Source organism: Miniopterus schreibersii (assembly GCF_964146895.1).
Source record: "Miniopterus schreibersii genome assembly, chromosome: 17".
NCBI classification, from domain to species: domain Eukaryota; kingdom Metazoa; phylum Chordata; class Mammalia; order Chiroptera; family Miniopteridae; genus Miniopterus; species Miniopterus schreibersii.
Window position 1 is genome coordinate 859,861 of NC_138117.1, and position 21,882 is coordinate 881,742.

Consider the following 21,882-nt stretch of genomic DNA (forward strand, 5'->3'; position numbering starts at 1 on the left):
CCAAAGGTACTTGACATTCATCTTTTAAGTGCCTTCCCCATACACCATAGTAAAATGTGATGTTTTCCTCTATGAGCTTTATGACTGGCTGCATTTTTCCTGCTACAACTTTGTGACTAGAAGTGATGGTGCAAAGGTCCAGTAAATGTGCACCGTTAAGCAACACGACACATTTCTAGGGGAGCCAACTAAACACTGTGTTCTCTTCTAGGCTCTGGGGACACAGCCGTGAACAAAATAAACAGAACCTCTGGTTTCTGGGCACTTACACGTGAGTGTACCAAGGGGACAAGAGGCCACGTAAGTGACCGGTATACAGGGAATCAGGGCAGAAGGTGCTGGGGGAGGAGGAACAGCTTTACATAGGGGGGCAGGAGGGTGGGGTCAGGCTGCCGAGGAACCTGAGATCCACAGGAGGGGCTGCAAGTGCGCCAGGCACACCCCATGGAAAAATAACAACACCCCTCCCAAACTCTTTAAAAAATACATAACAGGCCATCTAATATACTACATTCGCTTTATTTCCAACTTTTCCACTGGTTTTGACAACATTCAGGGAAGAATAGATCGAATGAAACAAGGCACTGCTGTAGCACATCAAGAAATCGCTTGCTCCAGAGGGACTTCACCTGGAAGGTGTGCTCAAGTCAGCTCATTTATTCCTGACTTACACACTGTTGTCAGGGATGGCTCCCAAACAGCACAAAACAGCTCTTGCAGTCACTCTGACCTCTCGCTACACGTTCTGTTCGTCTGAGACCATCAGCCGCAGGTGGGAGAGACGGACTGAAGACAGCTCTTGGGAGACATGTGGATGAAGGGGTGTGGCCGTCCATGGCTTACTTTGTCTTTCAATGCACTCTGAGAACTAGGGGCACTCGGAGGGTGGCACAATGGGCAAAGGGGCCATTTAATATAAAACAATATGAAGTCACATGCGATGAGGTGACATGTAGGAACTGTAAGGACTTTATGAAGTAATTTAGAAACTTTAACTGCTTTTATTCAAACTGAAAAACGATATCCACCACCCTAATGTGCTGGGATCACAGTTCTTATGAGAAACAGCAGCTACTGATGAACCTGGTCAAGAAGGAATAAAATAATTTTAAACAGGAAACATTTCTGGTTAAAACCAGAATATGAACTGTGAGGATCTAGTCAGCTGGACAGTGGGATCAGGGCTGGGAAGGGGCAATGAAGCTGATGAGCTCAGGCCGGGGCTCCCCAGCGCCCCCCGTAGGCGACACCAGTGCTGCAGGAGCTGGCTGGACTTAAGGAGCAAGGAGGAGCCGGGAGTGCATTTAAAAGAAAACTGAAAACCAGCAACATCCGTGTGCTGCTTCCAAGCACAGAGCTGAGTCAGAACACAGGAGACAGGGCTCCAAACTGCTGGACGGATGGGTCCCCCCAACACATCAGAGAACGGGACAGGAGCCAAGGGCGGTTCCAGGACTGAGCGCCGTCGGCAGGCCCCAGGCACCCCTGAGGAATGTGACCAGCACACAGGCTCAGCACTGAATTCTTACAGGTGACTGGCCACTGTGTGACACGCGGGACTTGGCACACAGGTCCTTGGCAGGGCACCGCGGAGCTGCGCCGATGGTACAATGTTGCTGAGTCACCTGTGCTAACGGGTGAGTATCGGGAGTTCTCACAAAGAAAGCATGTCGCGTCCACTGTATCTTAAGACAGAAGCTGGATTTTTTAAAAGTTACAACAAATTTTATGCTTATACAATACATTCTGGGTTAGGACATAGCACATTATTGAAATGGAAAATGAGTTTGATTGTCATGAGTTTAAAAATCAGACTGAAAATGCTACTTAAAAAAAAGGAGAAAATGTCTAAATGAAAGTGTCAGATGAGTGTTTGGGGCCTTGAAGCAAAGTGAGGAACTGTCCTCAACGAGTGCAGCTGCTGCTGAGGCCGTGGCGCCCGGCCTGGTCCCGCGGCTCCAGCAGAGAGCAGCCTGAGCCACTCACGAGTGCCAGTGACGACGCTCTAGTCACGGGGATTCCAGGACCTGCTCCTGCTGGCACACGCAGACCCCAGGCTCAGGGACAGCGTCCCACAGGCACAGCGAAGTCGGGGCGCAAACGCGCACACCCACTGGCACGAGGCTTTGGTCACTGACTGTATCGTGAGGCCAGGGTGCGCCTGGCTGCTCAGCGCTCTGCAGGAGGCCCGGCCGTGAACTGTGCTGTGTCTACGCTGCCAGGAAGCCTGGGACGATTGACCCCAAGAAGATCCCATGTCAGTGACTCAGGGCTTGCCACCGAGATGCACCTGGGCTTGTTACACACAGCACAGCGCCAGAAATGGCACCATCCCAGCAGGTCCCGTTCTTTCCACTGAGAAATGTTCAAAACTGCGTTTCCATTCCATGGAAGGAAAAGACCACAACAAAGCCGGCCTTCCTCGCCTGAGTGTCCACTCCAGGCGGCCGTACTGCCATCACCAGAAATCAGGGGTCACCGCTGGGCTGATTGGCAAAGACTCACTTAGCACTTTCCCTCCAGGAAGAATAAAAGAGGCATCAAGTAGAGAATCGCAGAGAACTGGGTTACACGGTGAAGGCCGGGGCAAGTCCGTGAGGTGACGGGTCCGGGGCAGGGGCAGGACCTCACTTGGTGGCCTCGCGGTTCTTGGGGGGAAGGAGCTTGTAGGTGTTGAAGTAGCCGACCACCTGCTGGGGGATCTCAGCCAGGACACACTGTGCCAGCGCCTCCTTGGGAGCCTGGAGAAGACAATTAATGGCTTCATTGGTGACCACGTCTCACATGAGGACAGGGCCCCACCCCTGGGCCTGCGCATTGTCTCAGGACCAGCCCGAGAGCTGAGGGAGTCTTGACCGCCCACGACCATATCCAGGCTCTTTCTGGTGCCAGTGTTGTGGTGAGCGATGACTTCTTGCTGTTCTTTAACTTTAAACACAGGTGCTTCATTCACTAGGTATCAATCCTTTAAGCCTTTTATTTTGAAATAATTATAGATTCCCAGGAAGTTGCAAAAATAACAGAGAGAGAGAGAGGGGGAGAGAGAGAAGGAGAGGGAGAGAGAGAGACGGGGGGGAGAGAGGGGGAGAGGGGGGCCCTGTGTACCCTTCAGTTCCCTCAGAGGTGACAGCTCCTGTCACAACAGGACCATGTCCAACGAGGACAGTGACACTGTCCAGTGCACAGCCCTTACTGAGTCACTAGCATCACCTGTGCTCCTGTGTGTGTGCGCGCGTGTATGTGTGCCTGGGTTTATGTGTGTGACTGTGTGTATGTGTTCCTGTGTTTATATGCATGTGTGCCTGTGTATCTGTGTGCGTGCATGTGTGTGTGCGGGGGTGTGTCTGTGAGCACACACAGTGACTGTCGTGGGCAGACCTGTGTAACCACCACCACAACCAGGACACACACCTGTCTCATCACCACAAAGATCCTCATGTGGCCACTTCTTCTCCCACCTTCCCAGGTCACTGGCGCACAACCTGCAGTGAGCCCACCCACCCACCAGGGCTCTTCACAGGGAAGGTTCCCGCATCTGTGGGCACCTGCTCAGCCTTCTGCTGGACGGGGAGGGTGCCCAGTACTCACGTTCTGGAACTGTCTGAAAGGCACGAACTGCACGATGTCTCTGACCGCCGCCTCGCCTGCCGGGGAGCGCAGGGCCCCACCGTCACCGTCCAGGAACTCCATGGCGCTGAAGTCGGCACCGCCCACCCCGACGATGATAATGGACATGGGCAGCTTGGCGGCACTGACGATGGCCTGCCGGGTCTCGTCCAGGTCTGTGATCACGCCGTCCGTGATGATCAGGAGCACGAAGTATTGCTGCCAAAGAGAGAGCAGGTCCCGTGAGCAGCTGGAGCCCCGACAACACTGGCAGCTTGATGAGTTGCTAGCCTGCCTCTCGTGCAATTTCCTCGCCAGTCCCCACCCAGGACACCCCCTACTCAGGGTCTGGGATCTCTGATGACAAGGGAATTTGCTGACGGAAACGCTGCCGGTTCATTAAAAGTGCAACAGACCACAAAATAGGGGAGCACAAACCCACGGGAGTGAGACGTGGAAATGCAAAGATCAAGCTCCCAGCAGGCACAGGGACAGGACACAGTCATGTCACAGACAGATGGCAGCCCAGGGGCAGGACAGCCCGCACCTCCCCGCCCAGCGACCAAGCACTTACAGAAGCTGTCTGCTGCTGTGTGGCTGCGGCAGCAAACCTGGCCACGTGGTTGATGATGGGGGAGAAATTCGTGGGCCCATAGAGTTTTATCTGAGGCAGGCAGGCCCGATATGCCTCCACAATGCCCTGGATCCCTGGACAGAAAGAGCAGCATTGAAAATCCTCAGGTGCACAGGCTGGTTCATTACCCACCACCTGGCTGGTACAATTACACACATCAGGGGTCAGTGCCTTAAACCGTCAGAGGTCGGTGTTAGGAGCTCCTCCATTTCTACCATCTCAGCTCACTCTCCAGGTCAGTGTACAAACTACTAATTAAATTCTTCACAAATGTCAAAGCCGTCAGTCCCTGCATTGGAACTGAGTCACGCCCAGTCCTTTGTGTCAAGGGAACGAGTGAGATGTGGTATTTCTGGGCAAATAAATTCGGTGATTAATTAGGAAGAGGGATTTGACTTCCCTGCCTTAAAATAAGGCTGTCTTTCTCCTGCACAGTGTCTTCTTTGTCTGAGACCGACGGGCTCTTTTCCAGTCTGTGGCTAGACCTAGGAAACTTGCCCCGATGGCAGCCAGAGGAGCCTCTTGCTCAGAGGAGGTGCACTTCGGGACGAATTGCCTCTTCAATCATCCACATTCACTGGCAACCCGTGAAAACCAAGCACAGATTCCAAAACTGCTCCCCTTTTCCAGTAAGCATGAAACGATACCCATGTCCAGTGGCCGGGGATGGAAAGGTCGCCCCAGCCGCTGATGTGTAGTACAGGAGCCCCACTCAGTGGGAAGCATGTCCCAGAAAAAGGAGGAAACCCCGAGAGACTCTCCTAGCACCATGTCCACCTGCTTCTACCGTGTGGACGAGGTGAGATGGGCTCTGCTGTTAAAACCCACACGTTCCCAGTCAGGAGGCCCCACCACAGAAACTCAGCCTGTGGTCTACAGTCTGATGCCTCTGGCCCCTCCCCCCCGGACTTGACACTTCAGGTGAAGGCTCAGTGGGGTGGAGGAAGAGGCACCTGGGTACGTGACGTGTTGGGGAAGTGTGAACCTCAACGTTGGCCCTGCCTTCCCGCCAGAGGGAAGCTGCGCCTGGAGCCGCCCCCACCCGAGGGAGACTGCGTCCACGTGCGTTGACACTGGACACATGCCGTGTGGAGTGCCCACTCCTCCGAGGGGGACTTTGGGAGACCACGGCCTGACTACTCATTTCGCTGAGAGTTCACTCTAAAATCAACTTGTACATGAAAGGGATACGGACCTTCTCATCAACTGAGTCTCAAGGCAGAGAATTCCTTTGTCCTGTTAAAAACCCTTTAAGGCGGAAGATAGAAGCCCAGATCTTCCCTACCACAGGGGTGATGGCACCACACTCCCCACCCGCTGGGAGCCTCTCCCACTCTCTGAGACGGAGGGTAAGTATGTCACAGGGAACCAGAGAGGGATGCAGGCTGTGAGCTGGCGATGCCCATGTGTCACTCACCATTGCAGTGGGGGTTGGATGGGTTGAAGTTCATGGGAAACTCATGCGAGACCTGAAGAGAGGAAACGGGGCAGGTGAGGCTGGTTTGCGTCCCCAGGAGGTGGATCTTTAAGACAGGCCCCTCTTACCTGCCACTGAGGAGGGATCTGTGCTCCAAACCCAAACGCTGGGAACATCTTATCACTACAGAGAAAATTTCAAAGAGTAAAAGGTCATTTCTTTCAAAATGGAGCTTTACCTTTACTCATAATAGGACCAGTATGAGCTTTTTTTTAAAATTTTAAATCTTAAGAAAATATAAAGATAAAAGATTACCCATAATAACCAGAGGAAAAATATGTCACTATATGGCAGTTCTCCTTCTAAATATTTTATGTGCTCGATCCGAGAATTGCTGTGACTTGTTTGGCTTCCACCTGGTGAGCTCCTCCATCTCCTCCTTTGTCAGCCACTCCCGGGGACTGAGCACCACCCTGCGAGCTCTTACCCTGCGCACAGGCCCCATTAGGACTGTGTGACTGAAATTTTCAATTTACTTCTAGCTGTTTTCAATGGAAACACTTAGACGCTTTGTTATTAAACATGCCTGTGGGTATATTTTCACTCAGGATTATGTAACAAAGTGTCCTATAAGTAACCTTTTACTGTTTTTATAGGTTCTGCCTTAAACTCGAGGCTGGTCCTGAGGCTGCCACCTTTGCTTCGGGTTTGTTTGCATTTGACCGGAAAAGTCAACTCTTTAAATGCTGTGACAGGTTAATGAAAAGCTGTATCAGTAAGTGAGGGCTTTTATCATCCAGTAACAGGTAAAAGGAAGTGGAATTTTATGCTGGGCCCTAACAGATCCAAACAAAATATTGCAAACTCACTTTTTTCCCTATTGTTTAGCAAACCTCCAAAAGGACTTATTTAAATCTATTTTAAATCTACCCACTGAGAATCCATTCAAAATACATTATAGCAATTGGGTCACGTTATCCTTGAACACTTGTCACAGTCACCATAAGATGATTTTACAATGACTGCCTAGGAAACAGGTGTATTAGAAACAGTGTCCAGGTGTGTACACAAGGTGTCCTCTGGACTCAGCCACAGGTACTCCAGGTAACTTCTCCCCGTGAGCAGACCCCATGGAAACCAGGCCCAAGAACAAGAGCTGCCGGCCACACAGAGCTCGCGGTACAGAGCGCGGAGCACAGAGCACGGCGTCGGTGCCCACAGGCTGGGGCCGGGCCAAAGGTAAACACTAAGACTGCCCCAAGGAGAAAGACGGGTCAGACAAGACATTTCAGCAGCTTGACCAGAGAACACACAGGAGACAGAACCCGTCCCCCGAGGAGTGAGGAAAACGTGATACGCACGCATCGTAGTCCTGAACGACCAGCCCCACGGACCAGATGGCAGTCAAGTACTCGTTCACGCCATTGGGGCTGATGTAATGAAGGGAGTCGGGGGACCGCGGGTCCCCGTTGGAGCCAGTGAAGTCCACGCCCACCTGCAGGCGACAATCGCAGCCCTTACCCCAGGAGCAGGAGGACGCTACACTGTTGCCCAGGACAGCGGCAGGAGAAGGGACATGAGCCTTCATCCTGCAGCCTGCCCTAGCTCGCTCTGTGTCCCCGCAAATGCCCTAGACCTCAAGTGTTTCCAGTCAAATCATCTGAGCCTCAGCAGGAGCTGGCCTGCGTCCCATCTACTAGACACACGCCTAAATTATGCATCGCTGCACCATGACTTCAGGCCAGGGCTCGCTTCTCTCTGTGTGTCTGGTGGATGCTTTTATTACTGAAATTACTACAGGGCAATCGCTGCTTTGTACTCATCTGCTTTCTGCAGAAGGAACAGACCTTACTGACCCAGGACAGCCTCAGGCTGCACACCAGCACCTGTCTAAGGAGACCACACACGGTGTAAACTTCACCCCCACGTCAGCGTTGCAGGGAGAGAAGGGCAGCTGCCCATGACATGAAAGCTCAGCGTCACTCACGGTGAAGTTCAGCTGACATCCGCCCATCACGTAGTCGAGGAAGGTGCACTCCACCGTGATCTGAAAGCAAAGGGCGGCGGTTGAAGCACAGGCTCTCCCGCTGCTCAGCAGACAGGGCCCCCTGAAAACACGCCCACACTTCATGACCGAGCAGAACATGAGTTGAACATGCGGAGCCGCCCTGCACCTGCCCACATGCCCCGCGTCTGGAAGGTTCTACCCTGAAGTAATTACAGCGACGTTCAGGTTAGAGTAATGATGACCAAGCTGAAACGCCCTCGCTTCACGTCTTAAGAAACTAATACGGACCCTAACATGCCGAGAGCCTTACTAAGCATCATAATCGAGATTTTTAAAACCCACTTGTTTGTTGTAGGAATCCCTTGCATTTCCCTCCCCTTGTGACATCACTCCACCAGCGCAGTGGGCGATGCCTCAGGGCCCCCGCCTGGCGCGGTAACGGGAGGTTAACCGTAGGAACCGCCGTCAAGCCTGGAGGCCGTGCTGCTCGAAAGACTCTGCCATTTCCTACTCTGTGCTTCCCTAAGGGGCCTGTGGTTCCAGCTGCCCCGACGCAGGCGTGTGCGACGTCTCCGCAGGACAGGGAACTGGGATCTGACCACGTTGCCCGAAAGGCCGCCAGGGCCAGCTGACCTCACACTGCTTCACGCTGACGACACCCGAGTTCTTGTAGCTCTTCTTCCGCTGCCTCTTCTTCTCGTTGATGCACTCGAATTCCACCTGTGGGAGAGACAGCCCCTCACTGCGCGCTCAGATCCACCTGTGGGAGGGACAGCCCCTCACTGCGCGCTCAGATCCACCTGTGGGAGGGACAGCCCCTCACTGCGCGCTCAGATCCACCTGTGGGAGGAGATAATGTCCGTCCTCGCTAGTGACACTAGAAATGCCAGTGGGAATTTAAACAGATGACTGTTCTCCTGGAATCAAGCCACACAGTCCAAGCCTCGGTGTCTGTCCAGTGCTTTGGACGTTAATTACTATGACCAACGACATGCCATATGCTTAAAAACAAAGGGTTTTCCGTCAAACCATGAATGTTGTCTGTAGCCAAGAAACCCAAACCTCTGAGTGTTCGTGTAAATTCACTCCCCAAGATGAGTTCTGGATCATCTGGTTACTAAACAAATACTGTCCTCAGGTTTCTGAGTGTTGTGTTGTACAGAGTGAAACCGTGGTAAAGGGAGGAAATGGGAAATCGCTGTGTGGCCAAACTTTGTAGAGTTTTCAAAGAGTAGAGCTGCGACTCACAGGTGAGGTCCGGGAGGCCTCGCTCAGCTTCGCCATGGTGGTCTGAAACGTCCCAATGAGGTCATGTGACCCGTCGCTATCGTAGTCGTAGCACTCTACCTAGAACCAAGTATGACAGAAACACAAGAGTCAGCACAACTGTGTTAAAACAGGACTGGCTGAAACCAGTGGGACTTAGCAGGAAGCACCTTTCCATCTGAGTAGGTGAAATGTTTAGTGTGCAGTCCTCCCTGGAGGCAGGAGCTGCTTCCTGGAGGAGTGAGGCGGACCCCTCCGACCCACGCCACCCATGGGTGGTGCTAACATGGCAGTGATAAGGCTGGAATGTCCTCAGATAGTTTGGAGAAGATGATGTAAAGACTGTGTCTCTTTTCAAGAGCTCAAAAACTAGGACTATGGTCTGCTTTGAACAACAGTACCCACAGTGTCACATGCACATATGCACCTGTGCACATGTATGTATGTATGTGAGAATGCACACACCACACACACATGCACACGTATACATGTGAGAATGCACACACCACACCACACCACACCACAGCACACCCACTAGGCATTCCCATTTGAGGCAGGGGCAGCATGCACGATCATTTCTTTCACTGATGTTATGAAAATAATAGTCCATGCCGGAGAGGTCACACTGCACGTTCACACGTTCACATGGCAGAGAAACTGCCGAGGACCAACTCCATCCCCTGCTCTCTAACTCTCAAAACCCCTCTAAGCAATTTCCAAACACCAAGAGAATCACAGATGTATGATGTTCTGATACTGCTGAGAAATACAGTGACGATGTGGCAAAGCAAGTCGTGTGTCATTAAAACAAAATGAGAAACTTTTAAAGATGGAAGGCATTCATCAGAGTAGCTCAGGAAATCAGTTTACTTACTATAGTAAAATAGCCCTGTGTGCAGGCCACTGTGTGCAGGAAAAGTTTAAAAACATTGTTTCATTGTTAACATTATTACAAGCAATCAAACAGCCCTGTGCACAAGCCACTGTGCAGGAAAAGTTTAAAAACATTGTTTCATTGTTAACATTATTACAAGCAATCAAACAGCCCTGTGCACAAGCCACTGTGCAGGAAAAGTTTAAAACACGGTTGCATTGTTAACATTATTACAATCGAGCAATTTTGATTTAGGCATGTTTTTCTCAGCCTCTTTTGCTCTCAGGTCTAATGAAGCTTCAACTTACTACTTTCAATGTGAAAAGCAAAAGCTCTAGATTTAGTATAACAATAAAAAGTAAACATTTTTTGAATTTTTATGAGTCTATTTGAGCCAAACTGACGACATATGCCAAGGAACAAGATCTTAAATGCTCTCCAAAGTCATTTTTAAAGCTACTTTTCTACGATTTATTTTGTATAGTATGTGCCTCAATGGTATGTGGATTATTTTGCATTAAAGCCAACTGAGACCTGTGGCCTCAAGAAAAACTTACGCTTCCCCTTAACTACCTAGAAGAGTTTAAATGAGGAGCCTCACGCACGGTAAGCGTTATCACCACAAATGAGGTTACCTGTCTCTAGGGCAGGGCAGACCAATGGTCACTCGACACCTGCTCTCCCTGCAAGCACCTTCTGAAGCCCCCACGGGTCTCACGCTGTCCCTGCTCAGAAGGTCTTCTAGACCTCAGTTTCCCTTTGTGTCTCTAACTAGGTCGTGTAGTAGGGGTTCCCTACATAGGTATGTAATTAAATTTGGCCAGTTTCTCTTGTTAAGTTTTCTTGTGTCTATGTGAATGTTAGACAAGCCCAAGGAACCTTGAGGGGAGAGGAAAGCTTGTCCCCCCGGTGCCCAGAACCTGTGTTTTCACTGCTGTGGAATATCACACACTCATAGTGATATTAACTTTAAAGTTCTCCACAAACTAAGGACAAATCGATGGATCTAAGAAATGAAGCGCTTTTCAATAATAGCAACTTTACTGTGTCTAACCTTTATAAGACTTTCCATTTTCACTAATTTAATCCTCACTTTTTTTTGCAGTATAAACATTATTTTCTCTGTTATATAGTGAAGGTGACAGATGACGTGCCCAGGGTCCCTTAGCTGCTTAAAGGGCAGAGTCAAGCCCGGACTGTGGTCTGGCTCTAATTCCCACTCTTGTCCCAGGCCATCGACCTCCCTGTGTTCCCCACATTCCTTACAAAAAACAAGACAAGGACCCATCTGTTTGCTGATGTCGGGATATAAGAAAAGGCTTCTACCTGGACTCTTACGTCTAGTGTAAAAATATCTGTATAATAATATATATTTTTGATAAGTTGCTATAAATAAGGACATTTTTAAAAGTTCTTAGACATCTGCTGTGGCTCCCTGGTGCCACTCTGCTCTCTGACCCTCTGCAACTCAGGTTGCCCACAGGTCCTCAGTGACCACGCTCTGCTGTGGAAACAGGTGGCGGACACGCCATCGCCCTTCACTCTGTGCGGTGCTGTGGCAGGAGGAAGCACTGGGCTCTCAGTTAAAGCAACATCTGCCTTTTTCTGCCAGGGACACACCACAGACAAAGGGGAGTTAAAGGTTCCTATTTGTAGAGCAAAAGAATCTTTTTAAAGGAAGAAAAATTTAAATTGGACAGTTTATTTTTAAAAATAAAGAGTAAAATAAAAATCCCAATGTATGATTCAGCATTAGGTGAACCATCGGTCAACCATGGAATCTTCACACTCTTTACCCACCAGGGACACCTCCATGCCAGTCATCTCCCCAGATGGGAATAGAGTGGGATCCTGTGGGTCCCTGTCATTCCACTCTCCTTACGTACCATCTAATCAATCGATCTTATAAAAGAGGCGCGTCTGTCTGTCTGTATAATTTCACTTACCTTAATAGTCTTATCCATATCTCCGTAGCACAGGGAGTTAAGGGAGATTTTAAAGGGCCTCCAAACAGGATTCAGGTTGTTTTTAATAACCTGTAAAAACGGAGATGCAGAGAGGAGTTAGGAAATCACTGGGTTCATTCGCACTCTGCTCTTGCCTTTCCCAGGTTCTCGTTGTGCTCTGACCGACTGTCCTCCACCGGTCCAGCTGGTCAGCTTTCCCACTGAAAACCAGCTGGTTCAGTACATACAACTGCTACATGAATGTGACAGACTGTCAGCTGTGACACACGCCGAGGAAAGGGACAACTACCTGGGAAGTCACCCACCCACTCAAGGCACCCTCAGAAACTAGACTGTTGACTGTGTTGGAAACGAATTTCCAGTGTGGGGCACAGAGGTCTCAAATATGGAATAAGGGAGCCTGAGAAGCACCTGGGGACAGGTGTGCAAGTCCGCGTGTGTGAGAGAGGACACGGGCTCAGACCAGATGTATAGCGTGCAGGGCATACATCTCAGTGTTCTTTACAGGGTTTTAAATTCTTCAAAATACAAACTTCACTGACAATCAAGCAGGGCTGCACCTCCTCATTATAAGCAAAAATCAGCAGGTTGCCTCTGGCTACGTATGTCTGAACTCAGATTGATATTTTTATAGAAACATGATTTTTTAAAACAGATCACTACAATCCCAAAGGAAACCCCTACCCTGCTTTCCAAGTTGAGATGCTCACCTCTGTCCGATGGACCATGAGCCAGTTTCCGTCGGACGTCTGCTTGTGGAATTCCAGGTAAGGATCCGACTTTCCAAACAGATCCTACATCAGAGGAGAAGCAACTGTTCTTGAAACCGTTCGTTCCCTGCCTAGTGTGTGCTGGCAACACCCGAACTTGCCGACACCGCCCAGGAGAGCTGTGCCGACAATCCTGAAAATGCTCTGTGGATCACACCCTCGCTGCTCAGAAAGCAAATGGCTTTAAAACAGTGATCAATGCGACAGTAACCAACAAACACATCCTGGGCTGTGCTCATTACTGACCCTGCTCATTCCCACAGCGCTGGGCAGTTTCATGGAAGCAACATGCCAGCACCCGCCGTGCCAGCTCTCGAGGGAGCAGCGATGGGATGGACTCAGAGGGGTGAAAGGTTTGCTAAGATGGCACGTCTAACTGTCGACGGAGCTGAGTCTTAACTCCATACCTATCCTTCTGAGTCCAATCTCACACGCGAGGGAGCAGAGGTGAGTATGAATTACCTCATGAGTGAAAAGTCCATCTTTTCCTCTGGGATTCCCCACAGCACTCTACATGGTGCTCAGCACACCGCATGCTCAGAACCGCCCTTCCCGCCACCCTCAACTCAGCAACTCAGTGCATGCGCGCGCACACAGACACACACACAGACGCGCACCCACACAGACGCACACACACGCAGACACACACACACAGACGCGCACCCACACAGACGCACACACACACACACAGACGCACACACACACCCACACAGATGCACACACACACAGACGCGCACCCACAGACGCACACCCAGACGCGCACCCACACAGACGCGCGCACACACAGATGCACCCACACAGACGCGCGCGCACACAGGCGCGCGCGCACACAGACGCGCGCACACACAGACGCACACACACAGACGCGCACTCACACAGACGCGCGCACACACAGACGCGCACTCACACAGACGCGCGCGCACACAGACGCGCACTCACACAGACGCGCGCGCACACAGACACGCACACACACAGATGCACCCACAGACGCGCGCACACACAGACGCACACACACAGACGCGCACTCACACAGACGCGCGCACACACAGACGCGCACTCACACAGACGCGCGCGCACACAGACGCGCGCACACAGACGCGCACTCACACAGACGCGCGCGCACAGACGCGCGCACACACAGATGCGCCCACACAGACGCGCGCACACACAGACGCGCACCCACACAGACGCGCGCGCACACAGACGCGCACACACAGACGCGCGCACACAGACACGCGCACACACAGATGCACACACACCCAGACGCGCACCCACACAGACGCGCGCACACACAGACGCGCGCACACACAGACGCGCGCACACAGACGCGCGCACACACACGCGCACACAGATGCGCGCACACACAGACGCGCACCCACACAGACGCGCGCACACACAGATGCACCCACACAGACGCGCACCCACACCGACGCGAACACACAGACACGCGCACACACAGACGCGCACACACAGACGCGCACTCACACAGACGCGCGCACACACAGACGCGCGCACACACAGACACACACACACACAGACGCGCACCCACACAGACGCGCGCACACACAGACGCGCACTCACACAGACGCGCGCGCACACAGACGCGCACACACACAGACGCACCCACACAGACGCGCGCACACACAGACGCACACACACAGACGCGCACTCACACAGACGCGCGCACACACAGACGCGCACTCACACAGACGCGCGCGCGCACAGACGCGCGCACACAGACGCGCACTCACACAGACGCGCGCGCACACAGACGCGCGCACACACAGACGCGCGCACACACAGATGCACCCACACAGACGCGCGCACACACAGATGCACCCACACAGACGCGCGCGCACACAGACGCGCACACACAGACGTGCGCACACAGACACGCGCACACACAGATGCACACACACCCAGACGCGCGCACACACAGACGCGCGCACACACAGACGCGCACACACAGACGCGCGCACACACACGCGCACACAGATGCGCGCACACACAGACGCGCACCCACACAGACGCGCGCACACACAGATGCACCCACACAGACGCGCACCCACACAGACGCGCGCACACACAGACACGCGCACACACAGACGCGCACACACAGACGCGCGCACACACACGCGCACACAGATGCGCGCACACACAGGCGCGCGCACACACAGATGCACCCACACAGACGCGCGCACACACAGACGCGCGCGCGCACACACACACACACACACATACACACAGACGCACACACACACTCATACACAGACACTCATAAACAGACGCACACACATAGGAAAGCAGGGTCTGGGAGGCACCATCCCTGCACTGCTGGGTTGGATGAGGGGCCCACATGAACTGTGTTTTTTTCTCAGAGAGAAACGGGGGTGGGGAGGCCAACCAGGTGTCCATCGAATCCGCTCCCCACACCTTGTTATCCAGCTTTCTTGCTTCCATTTCGAACAGGACTACTCGGTTGTCCTTAATTTCTTCCGCGGAGATCTACGAGCAGAGAGAAGCGTGTCAGGGATCCCGATTTGCTTGGGAGGCGCCCGTAGTGCCTACGTTCCATGTTCATACACACAAACCCTAATGTGCTTGATAACCACACGGTACAGCTGGGGGATTTGTCATCATAGCTTCACCGCCTGCAACAGACATTTCCCCAAACCTGCTGAACCTGTGTCATGCACCTTCCTTTACAGATGCTGTTGCCCCAACTGGACCCTCCCGATTCCAGAGAAAAGCCAAAGCCCTGGAGAGTGTCACGTTGGCTGAAGCTCCCAGAACCCCGAGACATGTAAGTCACACCTAGAGAACACTATGAACTGAAATCACTGGTTCTCCCCCAATTTCACTGAGTTATTCTGCTCACAAACAAACCCCAGGATGTCAGGGCCCCAGGAACAGTAAATGTGACCAGGGGCGGTGTTCTCTGGGCCATGAAAGTCAACCCCCCGACATACAGAACATGCTCGAGCTTTAGGAAGTCTAAACTGGAGAGAAACAGCTGCTTGGGAAGAGAGTTTCACGGCAGCAACAGCCCTGAAAGGGGGCTCCCCGGGGCCCTCCTTCCATCGGCAGCTAAGGTCAGGAGCCGTGGCTCGGGAGAGACGGCCTGACACAGCCCCGGGGGTGAGACCGAGCGAGCGTGGCCCTGCACAAGGCGGGCTGTCTCCTGCAGGGTGCGGCATGTTCGCCGCCGTCCTGCTGGGAGCACAGGCGCAAGGGATGAGGTCCCGGCCCTGTCAGCGTGAGACCCACTGGGGAAGACCGTCCTGGAAAGTGTCTGTCGTGCTGTGGGCGCAACTCTGCTTTGCAGAGAGCCCGGCGGACCCACTGGGGTGAGGCCGCTTCCCTCTGGGGGACGGATGCTCCCGGGCAGGGGTGTCGGGGCGCCTGACCCCGCGGACGGCTCAAACGCAGGGGGTCTGGGGGCTCGCTCCGTGTTGGCATGCACAGCGCACACGAGCCCGCGGCCGCCGCCCCGCGGGGTGGGTGCTGGGCGGCCGCGCGCCCCGGGGCGGGACAGGCCTCCTGACCGTGATGCTGCCCTCGCCCGCGGGCCTGCCGTCCCTCAGCGCCAGCGGCCGGGTCAGCTTCTTGCTGGAGACGACCTGTGGAAAGCAGAGAGGGAGGCAAGGAGCTTTTCCCCTTGCCTTGTGGGCTTTACGCCAAACGGTTTTGGAAAAAAAGGCTGAGGATGAAGCCCGCTCGAAACGTCATCAGAAACGGAAGCGCCCATTCCGCGCGGACGCGGTGGCTCTGAAGCGTGGGCAGGTCCGCAGCCGCCTGGAAACCACCCCCAAGGAGCCGGCCCTGCCAGCCGCGGCCTCCCCAGCCCTCGGCCCTGCGGCTGCTTCCAACCCAGCTTCCGGCGGCGGAGGGGGGCCGGGCCCCGGGACTCGCCGCCCAATCGCGGGCCGGGCCCCGGGACTCGCCGCCCAATCGCGGGCCGGGCCCCGGGACTCGCCGCCCAATCGCGGGCCGGGCCCCGGGACTCGCCGCCCAATCGCGGGCCGGGCCCCGGGACTCGCCGCCCAATCGCGGGCCGGGCCCCGGGACTCGCCGCGGACGGATCCGGTGTCCGCTGACGCCTTACGTTAACGCTCGGCCCTCACAAGATACCACTTCGGCTAAGTCATACCGTGGGCCCTGGCACTCTCTCCATCGGCTGTAGTCTCTCAAATCCATCTTAATGTTAGCTATATTGGCTTTTTCCCCAAAAATAAATACTTTAAGTTCCCTTTCATACTATTTATCGAAGTTTCAGAAAACTGACCAGTTCCACATTGCCACTGAGACACAGAAGCACCGTGATCTCCAAATATTTCAGCGCCGAGAAATGAACTGAAAGGACAGACCTGAGCAATTGCGTCACCCACCGAGAAAACGGCTCCTCCCAAGAGCTGCCCATTCCGCACACACGGTCGTGACCTCTCCTGAGCAGTCAGACTGAGCCCACGGACACACCCCTACCCTGACCAGACCTGCCCTGCACCGGAAAGACAGACGTAACTAGGCAGCGATGATAAAGAGGTGAAGGCCCAGGGAGCCGCAGGAGAGCACCCAGGGGGCACAGGAGGGGCCCCACAGACTAAATTTAAAAAAACAAAACAACTTAAAGGCCCAATCCTTGGGTGTCAGTTCAGACCCAGCCCAGCCAGCCGCGCCCACTCACCTGTCCGAGGGTGCACTCGCACTCCCCCAGGAAGTCGTCGTCACTCAGCTCGATGGTTTTGTTGTCGATGTCATAAACCCCAAATCTCAGTTTCTGAACCACTTCGAAGTAGTAATCGATAATAAAGGTCTTTGAGAAGGACGGACTCAGGCAGTTCTTAATCCTCTCGGTGCGCTCCACCTGCACCCACCCCCAAAACAAAGGCTTCTTCAGGTCAAGGGCGGGCCTGCCCTGCCTCACCTGTGTGCTGCAGCGCACTCCACCTGGGCCCGGCCGCTAAGGAAGGTCCCCGTGTGTGAAAACCTCCAGCCAAGGGCAAGCCTGCCCCAAACTGTGCTGAGGCGAGGGTTTTACTATTTGTGACATTTTAAAACTCTTCAGGTCCTCAAAGAACAATCCAGCCTGCTTTTGATCTAGTGTCAACATTACCTCGTACCACTGCTGGCCGCTCGTGCTCAGAAACAGCACGCACAGAGGGTCCGACTTGGACCCGATGTCCTTGTCCAGGAGGTTGGCGCAGGAAACGTTCAGCTCCACCTTGGTCACGCACTGGGCGGCCATCTCTCCAGCTGCGAGGAAACCAGGGAGGTGAGAGCGGGGCCACCGAGACGGGGCCTTGAGAGGCCCATGGCCCCCAACGAGGGCGCGGAGCTCACAGGACAGCCGTCGGAACAGAGCCGCGAGCGACCATGAGGACCTCGTGGAGCAGGACTGGCCCTCCGGCAGGCGGCGGTGCTGCCACCGAGTCTTCAGTTGTCACTCGTGTGAGGACGGAGCTCACTCACCGGGTGGTGGTGTCTAAGGCGGCAACTGAGACGCACTGACCGTCTTTCATGTCACTAACTGCTACCACTCAGGAAAAGTCCAAGTAGCACTGACTACGAGACAAAACACGTTAAACTACAACCCAGAACAGGGGCCGCAGGAGTCGCTGCAGAAGTGCTGGTGCCCGACTGCTCCTGATTTTAACACTGAGCAGTGTGTCCGGCTCCACCCGTCCTTATCGCCACAAAGTGAGCCATGAACCAAGGCCCTTCCTTGGTTTCTCCAGAAAAACCCTAAATACATAGATCTGCTCTGACTCACAGCAGGCCACTGAGTTCACTTCACAGGCGCTTCAGGTGGCTCTGCCTTTCCAGTCCCCAGCGACCGTGTGCACGGCAGGAGCCTCCCAGCTGTTTCCCAGCCTGTCGAATGAGTTCACCGGGGGCACCGCGGGCGCTGTAGCAGGGTCAGGTGCCGCGACAGCATCTCGGGACTGCCTCCCCTTATTGCCACGCTTCTGGCAAAGTCAGCTACCAGGGACCCACCTGCCCAGTGAGTCACCTTTTACCAGAACCTGCCTTGATAAAAATCAGAGCTGCATCCTCCAGAAGAAAATTCTGGCTGTTCGGCTGAAAAATGTTAAAATGACAAGGGCTCGGTAGAGCTGCGGCCAGCTGTCCCTCAGGCAGGCTGGACGTGGGTCACAGGAAGGCCCGTCTGCCTGGGACACGAGCCCCTTGGGCTCATCATTCCTGTCCCCAGCACTGGAAGGATTTCTCTCCTTCTAGAATCTCCCAGAGATTGGACCAGAAATCAGATTTTCTCACCCGCCTGTTACCGGGCTTTGCCCAACTTGAACGCCTGGCTCCTTCCTCTTCTTGGCAGCCCATGTATTTAACTGGGCAAGACAGCATTTCCCATTTGTCACTACCTGCCTCTCTCTAGTCCTGATGAGCAACGAATTGAAAATTCTCTCACCTCAAAGCTGCGGCAGCTATGACAACTTTGCTCTCAAGGCTCAGAGGTGTCTGCGTTGCCCGAGATGTTTATACGTTTCCCGATTTCAGGAATATTCCTTGTTTGGGTGTGTGGCCCTCCATCTCAGCTGTCTGTGACATCTGGCTAACCCCTGGGTGCTTCCTGGTCAAGAGCAGCTGGCTAGGACTATTCATCCACCCGGCGTTCTACATGTACCCACAGACGGCCTGCTGTGCCAGGCAATCTGCTGAGGTTCTGGGGGCAGGGAACCAACCAGACAGACATCCCTGCCCTCATGTGGCCACACTGCAGGGAGACAGTCAGTAAAAGTAGCGTGTATGCAGGTGGCAGGACATGCTAAAGAGGAAAACACAGCCGGGAGGGGAGCATGACATCCTGAAGGCTCGTGGGCAATTTTAAACATTTATCAACTTATTTTGACAATAGCATCAGGAAGTACAGGACTTGTTTTGATTTTCGCTTCCTGACCCCTAAAGAGATGAAAATGTGCGTGGACAAGTTCCTCTCTAGGGTGGCAAGGATCTATTTGAACATGTGCTATCAATCACCTGAGTCCAGAGGCCTGGTCAGCTAACCTCAGAAAACAGCAGGGGCCGATGACAGTGCATCTTACAGCCACCCTGTTGCTTCAGTAATTGTCACAGGAACCAGACACAGTATATCCGCTTGGTAAGCGGACATTTCAAAATGATTTGCGAAAGTGAACATGCAGTGTTTCCTTCTATTTTTCATGGGGAAACTGCATTCACATGCTGTCCAGCTAAATTATATTGGTAACTTTGACCATTACGCTGGCTAAGTTTAATGTCTTTTTTCAAATTATGACTGCATACTGGTAAGCTGTGTGTGTTAAAAGAATGAACAGACTCTCAGCCCCTCCAGGAGAATCCCAACACCACCCTCCACGCCTGCCAGCTTCTTTAGATACATTTAAACAGGATAATCATTATCAGAACGTTATCAAAATGGCCCGGCCGGCCGTGGCTCAGCGGCTGAGTGTCAACCTAGGACCCAGAAGATGGAGGTTCAATTCCCGGTCAGGGCACATGCCCGGGTTGGGGCCCGATCTCCAATGATTCTCTCATCATTGGTGTTTCTGTCTCTCTCTCTCTCCCCCTCTCCTTTCTTCTCTCTGAAATCAATATAGATTAAAAAAAAAAATTATCGAAATGTGTACGTGATGTCTGCTTTTGGTGATCATGCCAGGAACAGACACTGCAGTGAAATGGACTCTGCGGTGCTTTCCTTTTAGGGGCCAATTTGAATCGCCTCAGCCAGTCTCTCAACAAACCTGTCAGCACGTGTCTTTGGGGCTGGTTTGGACTTCGACCCGATTAGCAGTCCTTCCCAGACAGGTAAGGAGGAGAAGGGAAGACAGGTGGCAGGAAGCTGGCTGCAGGGAGGCCACAGCGGGCGCGCTGACCGAACCCCACGCTTGGGGGCGGCTCCAAAGATCCGCCTGAAAGTTCCTGCCTCCACGAGCGCGGGTGGCTCACTGCCAGCCCTTGAAGGTCAGAAGGCTGGTTGGTTGTATTTTACATCCAACGTTCACTTTCTTCGTTTTGCTGACTTTCTAGCATCAGAAATCTAGACTGAAGGGAGTTTTGCAACAGAAAACTCTTCGCTGCAGCAGAGCGCACAGCGGGTCTGAAGCTGCGGGACCGGGCCGGTGGGCGCCGCGCGGGGGAGCTGGGCTCCCGGGCTCCGACCCGCCGCCGGCTCGGAGGGAGGGAGGGGCGGGACCCTCGGGCTTCCCGGCTGGACGTTAGGGGCTGAGGGGCACTGTCTGCAGTGGTCAGTCACGGGTGAAATCAGGAGGCGCGTCCAGTCATGAAGCAGCCGTGGAAAGGCGAAGGCCCCACGTGTCCGCGCCCTGGTGCCTCCCGTCCCGGTCCCCGTCCCCGTCCCCGCCTTGGGGGTGGATCTGGGAAACCCCGGAACAGCAGGCCCCGCGCCCGCCCGCCGGGCGCCTCGGCGTGTCCAGCCCCGGAGACCGGCCCCTGGACTGTTTCAGGCCCGAGTGAAATGTTTCCAATTCACCAGCCAGAAGCAACTGTCTTAAAAAATTCTCCAAAAGGCAAAATCGCGGCCCTGGGCACCACCGACGGCTGGTGCGGGGGCGGTGACCGCCCTTCCTCTCCGTGCCCGCGGGCTGCCGTCGCGCCCCGGGTCTTCCCGGCCACCCCGCGGCCCACGAGCGCTCGGGCCCCGTTACCGGCGGGAGCGGCCCGCAGAGGCGACCGGCCCTCCAAGGGCGCAGCCAGCGCGCCCGGCACAGGCCGAGGCCTCGCCGCCCGTCCCGTCCCGTCCCGTCCCGTCCCGTCCGGGGAGCGGTTCTCCGGCGCCCGCCGTCCCGCAGGCCGCCTCCCCCCACGTCGGCGACGGCATCGCGCCCCTCGGGGGGCACCGGGGCGGCCGCGCGGGAGACGGCCCGGCCGCGGATCGAGGGCGCGCGGGAGGGAGCGGTGCGGGCCCGGGGCCGGGGGGGCCGCGCTTCCTCCCCGCCCAGCGCGCAGGCCCCGCACCGCCCGCGTCCCCCGGCGCCCCCAGCCGCGCGGCCCGGGCCCTCCCAGCGCCGGGCGCCCGCCCCCCGCCCCCCGCCCCGGGGCCGCCGCGGCGCGCAGGCCGCGCTCACCTGGTCTCGGCGTCCGCGCGGGGCGGCGGGTCCGCAGTCGGCGGCCGCGGCGTCACCGGAACCAGGCAGGTGGGGCCGGGCGGGGCGGGGCCTGGCTAACGGGCGGGGCGGGGCCTGGCTGATGGGCGGGGCGGGGCCTGCTGTGGGGGCGGGGCGGGGGCTGGCCCCGGGGGTTCACGCCCAGGGCCCTCGGCGCAGGCGCGGGAGGCCCGCTAAGCCCCGCCCGCTCGGGCAGCCCCGCCCACCGGAAGCCGTGT

General features: G+C 54.8%; 1 protein-coding gene across 1 annotated transcript; it reads right to left on the reverse strand.

Moving 5' to 3' along the window:
* Positions 1 to 500: 500 nt before the first annotated feature.
* Positions 501 to 21,709, reverse strand: CPNE3 (copine 3). The gene is made up of 16 exons (XM_081116923.1): positions 21,626 to 21,709; positions 17,656 to 17,795; positions 17,227 to 17,406; positions 16,088 to 16,162; positions 14,976 to 15,047; positions 12,483 to 12,566; positions 11,752 to 11,841; positions 8,914 to 9,012; positions 8,299 to 8,385; positions 7,645 to 7,704; positions 7,019 to 7,152; positions 5,786 to 5,840; positions 5,658 to 5,709; positions 4,181 to 4,314; positions 3,589 to 3,825; positions 501 to 2,741 (listed from the first exon to the last, which is right to left on the reverse strand). Exons 2-16 carry the CDS (start codon positions 17,785 to 17,787, stop codon positions 2,628 to 2,630), a joined length of 1,605 nt encoding a protein of 534 aa, XP_080973049.1. The 5' UTR covers positions 17,788 to 17,795; positions 21,626 to 21,709; the 3' UTR covers positions 501 to 2,627.
* Between the last annotated feature and the right edge of the window lie 173 nt (positions 21,710 to 21,882).